The sequence below is a fragment of the Chrysochloris asiatica genome, unplaced genomic scaffold (assembly GCF_000296735.1).
Source record: "Chrysochloris asiatica unplaced genomic scaffold, ChrAsi1.0 scaffold00557, whole genome shotgun sequence".
NCBI lineage: Eukaryota > Metazoa > Chordata > Mammalia > Afrosoricida > Chrysochloridae > Chrysochloris > Chrysochloris asiatica.
Window position 1 is genome coordinate 405108 of NW_006409075.1, and position 9851 is coordinate 414958.

Sequence of the window (9851 nt, forward strand, 5' to 3'; positions counted from 1 at the left end):
TTTTTCTCAACTCCATTGTATAGTGTTTTGATTCATTTTATAATTATTTTTCTGAATTCCTTCTCAGGCATTTCCAAAGCCTGCCCTCCTTCCAGTATGGAGTGTAGGTCTAATTCCAGCTTATTTGCCTCAGTCTCTTTATCTCATTTCTGGACATGTGTTGATATGGTTATCTTTTTCTTTTTTGGGGGGGAGGGGCATATTCAGGAGTTATCTCTGTGGCCTTAATACTTAGATGGGTGTGTATTTTGGTATTTTTTATGCTGTTTGCCTCCAGTAGATGTGATCAGGAAATGGGCTTACCTTTTCACTCTTCTTCATCTCCATGGTTCTGGCAAGCATCTGTGGCTTCTCTGCTCCTTCTCCAGCTTGGTTTCACCCAAGATGGAGGCTCTGGGAGCAGCTGAGCATCTTGATTTAGAAAGCAATGGATTTTTTGCTCTGCGACAAATTCCCCTAGCTGTAATCCTATCAACCTTCTAAATATTCCTTTATATGTGGTTCAGAGTTTTGGCACCATCCCCAATCTGCTTGGTCCAGTATTGTGTTGTTGCTGAGGGAGCTCTTGACTGCACTACCACCTGATCTGCCATCTTGTTTGTTCCTTTAGCATCTTTCTTGTACTGTTGAATTATATACCCTATTATTCCCACTTATCATATTTTAAGGTGTATGAAATGTCATAATATGAACATAACAGTTTAGCTACTCACCATTGTTATACATATAAGCTGCTATCAATTCTTCCATTATAAATAACACTGGGATTAATATCTCAGTACATACACTGCTATATCCTGAGCATCTAGCTCAGTATTGGACACATAGTAGGGAGTCTGAGAAATGTCTTGAATGTCTCAATGAATCTAGTTTTATACATTTTTATACATATTTTGAAGTTATTTCCTTAATTTCAACCTGTATTTTTATTGCCTTTAAAATTTTGTTATCAGAATGATACCAATTTTCAGTGTGACTAGCAAAATTGTTGTTAAGTGCCATCAAGTCGGTTCTGACTCATAGCTACCCTGTACAGGGTTTTCAAGGAGGATCCGGTTAGCCTGAACCACCGACCTTGCAATCTAGCACATTACCCACACCAGGACTCCAGTAGCAACATTTCTCTGAAATGTTTACATCTTTAAAAAAATGTCAACATCTTTTAAAAGAGTTTAGCTTAACTCTATTGAGGTTTTCCCGGTTCCCAAGTGATTTATCTATTTAAATCCTTCACAAATTTCTTAACTGGAATTTTAGTATTTTTCTTATTTGTTATTTCCTCTTTAAATAATAGCAAGCCCCCTAATCCTTATAACTATGGCACTAGTTTAATGTAGCCTAAGAATGCAAAATCCTTTTTGGTAGGCACATTAAATAGTTTGCCTAAAATAAGTTTAGAATCAATGACAATTTTTCTTTCCCAATTGTCTCTAAAATCTCATGCATTCCCCATCCTGTTGTGATTTCCCAGTCCTATATTTAAAATACAGAGCAGGACAGTCCTCCTACCTGACAATGATCAGTAAGAAAAGGTCAATTCCTCAGACCTATGTCATAACATGTTTTCATTAATTTATAATACAAACTTTTATTAAATACTAGAAAAAGGGAAAGCAGAGGTACCTGACTGGGTGTTGCAATTCCTGGGTGTGAGAGTTGAAATGCCAAGAGGGTGCTGGATGAACTTGAGTTTGATGTAGGTTATATTTAGGTCTTTGGTGAACAAATCTATTAGTGGTATGGACTGGTTCCATGAGATGTGTTGATTCTTCAAAACCACTTGACCTGGATACACTGGAACCCCAATTCCTCAAAGAGAATTATTTCCACAGAATATTATTAACTGGTTTCCAAATTGAGCAGCCAATTCAGTGACTAGACTTTGTCTATGAAATCACAACCCCTTTCTCCCTGTTTCTATTTGTGTATGTTTCCCCAACAAATAAACAAGTTACAGTAAGAATCAATGTATGCAACTTAAACTATATTTTAAAAAAGACATCCCAAACTACAAACCGCACACATAAAACACAAGACTTACTTTCTGATAGGTCCTTTCAGAAGGTCCTCAATGTAGTTGTTTCTTTCTATGCAATGTCCCCGGCATCTATTGAACACTGAAGAGTAGACGAACTGTTAGAAATAAATGTACAAAAAGCAAATCTTTCCCAGAGAAAGCAAATTAAAGCTGAACTCCAGTAACTAATTATTCAAACTGTTATAAACCATTATTTCTAGATGTATCCTTTATAAACTTTGGGCAAATTATTTTATATTAAAACTAATGAATTATAAACTTTTTCCCCTAGAAATTGGAGAAGTCTACCTACATTTTCAAGGATTGTAGTGGTTACAAATTGGGCTGCTAACCTCAGGGTCAGCAGTTTGAAACTACCAGCTGTTCCATGGGAGAAAGATGAGGCTTTCTGCTCCCATAAAGATGTACAGCCTTGGAAACCCTGTACAGGATCACTATGAGTCAGAACTAACTCCATGGCCCATAACTACCACAACCACTATCTATATTTCCACCTCAACTTTTGATAAAAATAGTGATAAACCCTCATACTTACATTCAATTGCATCATCTGGTCTCATGCCTTCTACATCAATCAAATATCTACCAAAACAACATAATTTGGGTCATTTATATATACAAATAGAAAATAACTAAGTTTTTTCAAGAAAGATCCAATGTCATTTATAAATATACTAATCAGTTATCAGTATACTGAATCCAATAACTATTAAGATGATATACCATGATCACATAAAAAGACTTTATTCCAAGAATGGAAAGATGACCTGCTTTAGAAAAGGTACTAATATGATTATTTACACTAATTTAACAGTTTAATATATGAAAGAAATGAAAATGCAGCACCAACCTTATAGACATTAAAAAGGTAGGAAAATTCATTAAAAATCTCGGAAAATTCAACAGTAATTCTTGATCAAAACAGATTGTAAAGTAAAACTAGGAGACTTACAAAACACAATAGTATTTATTAGGTAAGCAATAAGTAAAAAACAAACGGAGAAAAGTATTAATATTGATCTAAAAATACTGTCTATTCAACCGTTGTTGTTAAATGCTGTTGAGTCAGTTCCGACTCAATGACCCTATATAGGGTTTCCAAGGAGCAACTGGTGAGGCTGAACTGCTGACCTTGCAATTCAAACCGATCTTGCAGTCCAGTGTATTAACCCACAGCGCCACACCAGGATTCCAACTGTATGGGCCCAAACTTAAGCGGTACCCTCACTGTCAGTTACTACTATCTCAAACCCACCAAACACCAAGTCTTGAACAACTAGTTACCTAAACAAGTCTACACTGGTGGTGGTGGTGGTCTTGAACAACTAGTTACCTAAACAAGTCTACACTGGTGGTGGTGGTGGTGATATGCCATGGAGTTGGTTCCGACTCATAGTGACCCTACATAGGGTTTCTGAGGCTGTAAATTTTGACCAGAGCAGAAAGACTCATCTTTCTCCCATAGAATGGCTGGTAGTTTCAAACTGGTAAACTTGCAGTAAGCAGCCCAACTCGTAACCAATACGCTACCACCAGAGCTCCTAACTCCAGAATACAGCCCCATTTTCTTCCTAAATGATCACCGCAACTTGATCCAAGCTACCAGTATGCATGGACTTTTGCAAAAGCTTCCTAACTTGTCTCCTTGTTTCCACTTTCCCCCACTGCAGTGCAATCTCCACTCAATAACTAAAATGAAATGTTGAAAATGCAAATGCGATTATGTTTCACACACTCATTCCCGATAAAAAACGTCCAATAACTTTGTATTGCTCTTATAATCTTAAAAATAGACCCACACGATCTAGCTTCTACCCCTACTTAGAGCTCCATCTGAATGCTGCACTTCCTGCACGGCGAGGCTGATGGTTTCTTTCAGTATACACTTGCCTATTACAGGGTCTTTGACAATCCTAATGCCCAGAATTCTCTCCTCAACATCCTCCCCATTTAATTAACACCTACTCACCCTTCAGATGTCAGTTCAAACATCCCCAGGAAAACCTTCTCTGTGAGGTAAAATCCTCCTGTTATATACTCTTTCAGCACTATTCACCTCTCCTTCTTAACACTTGTAAAGAGTTGCAATTCCAGATGCATATGTGACTCTTTAATGTCTATTTCCTTGCTAGAATTCACAAAGAGAGAGGTCAAATCTGTTTGCTCACAAAAGTATCCCCAACCCCAACCCAAGCACAGTGCCTACAAATAAGAGATGTTCAATATATACTTTCTAAATGAACATAAAAGCCATAAAAAGTAGACTCTCTCTCTCTCTATATGTGTGTGTGTGTATGTATATATATATATATATACATACACACACACACACATCCACTGGCCTAGAAATTTCATTTTGAGTGAAACAATAGCATATGTATTCAAAGATATTCATACAGGAATCTTCACTACTTCAATGTTCTACAATATAAAGAACTTAACGATTTCTATGTTCATCAATTTATCAATGAATAAAGAGCAGCCTTTAAGGAGAATGTGGCCTCCTATAGCAACATTGTGGAAGGAATAACTAGTTCTTATGAAAGAACCTGAGCCAGAAGGGGGCTGGGAAGCGACATGCAGCTCAACAGGTTGCTCTCTTTCCCTTCTCTTACCCTGTGTGTGTTTGGAAGATGGAGATGTTCTCTCTTTTATACCCCAGGAAAACTAACTGACATTTAAAACTCAAGTACTTGAATCACACCTTTTCAACCCTTCTAAAGCTTTAAAAAGGAAAGAAAAAACCCTAAGAATTAAATATTTAGGCCAAGAACACAATTTTCTTCACCTCTGGTGCACACAGAGGGCTTTGAAAAAAACAAACAAACATGTATGCTGGGACACATACCTAGATGTTTTTAAAAACACTTTCCAGAAAGGTTAGTATGACCTTAAAAACACTTTCTGGGATGGATAAGGTGAGTGCCAATATGGGAGGAGGGTTGAAGATAGCAGGGACCTATCACAGAACAGGATCTGTGGTGAGGGGGGGACAAGGTTCTACAGCACAGACCAAGGGGACTTGTTCTCAGAGACATGTGAAGAGTGGCTGCCATTGTTGTATCTGGATTACCCAAGTGTTAATTTCTCTGCAGGTTGTAACTTTAAAAATAAAAGACATTATTCATGGATTTTGCTGCATTAGCACCCCACAGAAGGAGCTCTGGTACCGTAGTGGTTATGAATCGGGCTGCAAGCTGCAAGGTCAGCAGTTGGAAACTACCAGCTGTTCCGTGGGAGAAAGATGAGGCTTTCTGCTCCCATAAAGATTTACAACCTCAGATACCTTGTACAGGGTCGCTATGAGTCGGAACCGACTCCATGGTACATAACAACAATAGCACCCCATAGAGGAAATTGTTCCTTAAAGCTAGGAGAAGGAAGTAGGCATGTATTGGCAAAGGCTGTTTCTAAGGGAATCTGTTATACTAATAGTAGTTAAGTGTATATTAAGACTGCTTCTTTCAAGTCCTCATATATATTTGTTGTTGTTAAGTGCTGTTGAGTTGGTTCCGACCCATAGAAACCCTCTATAGGGTTTCTGAGGAGCAGCTGGTGAGCTTGAACTGCCGACCTTATAGTTTAAACGGCTTTGCAGTCTAGCACATTAACCTACAGCGCCACACCAGGAGTTCATATATACTTAGATTGCTGCATTTTAACTGTTTTTTTTTTGGTTAAAAAATTTAGCATTTCTAAAAGAAAAAAAAAAGCAGCCTTCCCATTTCCAGTTGTCTGTTAATTCTGTCACAGCTTGTGTGTTTTGATCATTTGTAAATCTTTTCATACTGTAGTAATGTCTCTTTTTTTTATGGCTGACACAGTATCCTAATTATAAGGCTATTTTGTACTTGTCTTAACACCTTGAATGTAATAAAATTAAGACCAAAAAAAGAGGTTGTCATATACTTCATAGAAATATGTCCATCACATATGTATTGTTATAAAACAGAACGTCAACTAAATATGATACTATTAAATTATATATACATATTTTTTTTTTTTTTAAAGTCTGGACGATGTGCAGTAAATTGTTATGGTCATCTCTGGGTAGGGAGCAAGATTACAAGGTACTCTGACTTTCCACTTTACATATATATACACACATACACACACACACATATATACATATATATACGTATACATATATATGTATATTTGTTGTTATTGTTGTTAGGTGCCATCGAGTCGGTACTGACTCATAGCGACCTTATGCACAACAGAACGAAACACTGCCTGATCCTGGGCCAAACTCACGATTGTTGCTACGCTTGAGCCCATTGATGCTGCCACTTTGCCAATCCATCTCGCAGGGGGTCTTCCTCTTTTTCTCTGACCCTCCTATGTACATACACACACATATATACATATATATGTGTGTGTGTGTATATATATATATGTATATATATGTATGTACATATATAGAGAGAGAGTCCTGGTGTGGTGTTGTGGGTTAACGTGCCAGACTGCAAAGCCATTTGAACTGTGAGGTTGGCAGTTCAAGCTCACCAGCTGCTCCTCAGAAACCATATACAGGGTCATTATGGGTCAGAATTGACTCAACAGCACTTAACAGTATGTATGTGTGTATATATATACATATATATAGTTTTTTTTCTACAACTTACATTACTATTATAATCAGACAAGAGCAATGTAAAAATAGTCTGCCTCTGATGCTAACAACTCACCTGCAGATGAGATAGCCAGTCCTGTTTAAACCATGGGTACAGTGGACTCCAATAAGTTTATCTATAAAACAGGAAATAAATACTTAAGTAAGTGAAACATACACACTAAAAAAAAAATTGTGCAATTTGCTAAAGAGTAATGGTGTGGCACTGTGGGTTAATGTGCTAGACTGTAAGGTCGGTTTGAACCAAAAGGTCAGCAGTTCAAGCTCACCAGCACTCATTGGAAACCCTATCCAGGGTCGCTATGAGTCAGAACCGAATCGATGACACTTAACAACAATATTTATTAGTTAGCATAACCCTACACAGGAATAACTTTGAAAAGGAACATTTTTTAAGAACCATACTATACAGAACCATTTAATAAAGCCAAAATTCATTTTCCCTGGGAAATTTTGCACAGTCCCATTTAGATCCAATGGTTTAAAGTGGAGAAGGCTTGGTCAGGTACTAACAACTAAAATGGTGTCTTGACACAAACCAATTTGGCTTAATGTAGAATAAAACCCCCAAACCAACCCCACTGCCATCAAGCTGATTCTGACTCAAAGCACTCCTGTGTAGGGTTTCTGAGGTTGTCAATCTTTATGGGAGCAGAAAGCCTCATCTTTTTCCAGCGGAGTGGATGGTGGTTTGAATTGTCAACCTTGCGGTTAGTAGACCAGTGGTTAATTATAGAAAAAAGAGTGGGCGGGGAAAACTTTTGCTTCTAAGTGAAGCCAATGAAATGCCTTCACTCTTGATACTACACAATAAAAACAGCAAACAGCTTCTATAGTACTCTTGAGTTTTGTGTCTCATGAAATACTTGGAGAAACAGCACTATTCTTATTTTATAAAGAAAGCAAAGAGGCTTAGAGATGTGAGCCCAAACCTCACGGCAGGCAAACAGAGCCAAGACTAGAGTCAAGTCTAGGACCTGTCCAACTATACCATAGTATTTCTTTGCCACCATTTAAAATAAACAAAATTACACACACACACACACACACACACACACACACACACACATATATATGAGAAATTAAATCACACAAAAGATGTGTAGTTCACTGCCACACAATCTTTATCTGTTCTTGGCAGTTTCTGGTGGTAAGGCACTGATCTCTATAAGGGTTGATACACAAATCAGTCTCCTAATTTCTGATCTCTTCTATTCCAACTGGTCTTCCACATGGAAAACATTCTTTCTAAAACAAGCTTAGCTATGTTGTTCCCTTGCTTAAAAATCTTGTTAGCATAGAAGACAACCCAAATTACTTGGCAGGGCAGGGCATGTAAGGTCCTTTATAAAATGATTTCAATTTGCCTTTCCAAATGAACTGTACACCCACAATGAGCTTATAATTGACAAAGACCTATATAAACCACCTCCCTCCTTCTTACTCCCCAGCCCCCATCCCACCCTATTTTCTCTTGTTCTGATCACACTGGCCTCCTGACTATTCCTCCAACATACCAATGACTTTAGCTCATGGCCCAGGGGCTTTGCACCTGCTGTTACCTCTGCCTTCGTACACTTCTCCCTGGCATAACCAATGATGCCTTGGTTCCTCACTTTCTTTAAGGCTCAGGTCCAATGACATCTTAATAAAGAGGCTACTTAACCAATCACCACTCCTAACTCCTTTAATTTGCTTTAAAGCACTTACTACCACCTACCATCCATGGAGTTACTTATTATCTCTCTGCCTCACTAGCATGTCAGGCCCATAATGGCAAATACTTTGTTCTGTGCTCCATTTCTAGAATAGTGTCTTCCAAATACTGCCATAAAACTGGTTCCAACTCATAGTGACCATAGTATAGATCATTTACCAGGCTATACATTTTTAAGGGAGAAGAAAGCATCATCTTTCCCCTGAGGAGCTGCTGATGGGTTTGAATTGTTGACCTTACAGTTAGCGGTCCAGTGCTTACCGTACAATGCCATTACGGCTCCTTATCTTTCACACAGAAAGTACTAATAGTCACTGAAAATAGCCATATGAATCCCATGCCCCTTCACACTACTCTCCAATCACACTAGAAGCCAGCTTCTTCACAGCACATGCTGACAATACCTGGGCTGCCCTTTCCTTGGTTTGGCAAAACGCTCCTATCCCCAAGCCAGCTCAAATGCTATCTTCTTAGTCAGGGCTTCCTCAACCTCCCCTGGATATTCTCACTAAACTTAACTTAGTATATATAGTTAGCCAACCATCTCACAATCACTTAGATAACTGGGACAAATGCTAATTACCTCTGTACCCCATGTCCTAGCAATAAGTTGAAAAGGTTAAGAGCTTCCTGAAGCAAAAGCTCTTTTTGAGTCCCTCCCATCTCTAGGCACTGGATAGTGTGCTGAGCCTGGACCTTTGAGTATATATAGCTTGTCACAGAGGTACCCAAAACTGATCTTAAACAAGGCCCCAATATTGTTATGGTAGGGAGCACTGCAAGATGCAACCATGTTGACACAATTCTGGCAGAAGACCAAAAGGCTTTTCAATGGACCATACTGTGAACAACCAAGGTTCAGAAATATGTTCTCTTGGAGTCATAAGGAACCTCTAGCCCTCGTGGAACAAATCCTGCGTGGTTAAAGAGGCGGAGGAAGCAGGCCCTTGATGCTTTCAGGAAAACTCTCTAATAGTTTCAGTCAAAAGCTAGGAAGCAGTGAGTTGGCAGGCAGCTAGCTGTACCCTAAGTTTTTCTGAGGCTAAAACTATAGCTTATTCAAATCAGGTAATTTACTTCTTTTGGAGAGGCCATGGCAATCACAGGCAAAGCCAAGCCTCTTAGGTTCTGAAGTACAGGGGAAGACCTGTGAACAGGGTTTAAAATATTTAAGAGCTAAGGCATGCATTAAATGACCAAGTTTGAAAATTTATCTTAGAATCCACTGATCCAGTCTCTTCCTCTCTCCTCCTCACCTCCTCCCCTATTTGTTTTCATTATCTCTTCTTCCCTGTCATATGGGGGGAAGGAGGAGGTATATTTACTATCTGCTAGATCTACTTTTAAGAGTATCTGTTTCAGCTTCCAGCTTGCCAGGGCGGCCAGGCGGTGCGGGTGAGTGGGGGTTCCGGGATCAGGGGGGGAAAACTCGCGAGTTAAACCTCCCAGGTAGGAATTCA

The 9851-nt window shown here is 38.8% G+C and overlaps 1 protein-coding gene across 1 annotated transcript in view; it reads right to left on the reverse strand.

Annotated features, from left to right (window-relative positions):
* Positions 1-1505: 1505 nt before the first annotated feature.
* DUSP11 (dual specificity phosphatase 11 (RNA/RNP complex 1-interacting)) overlaps positions 1506-9851 on the reverse strand; it is a 55889-nt gene continuing 47543 nt past the window's right edge. The window contains exons 5-9 of the mRNA XM_006877700.1: positions 6730-6790; positions 2574-2620; positions 2042-2117; positions 1624-1809; positions 1506-1509 (exon numbers count right to left, since the gene is read on the reverse strand). Coding sequence (XP_006877762.1) covers positions 1506-1509; positions 1624-1809; positions 2042-2117; positions 2574-2620; positions 6730-6790 — 374 coding nt within the window. The remainder of the gene's footprint in view (positions 1510-1623; positions 1810-2041; positions 2118-2573; positions 2621-6729; positions 6791-9851) is intronic.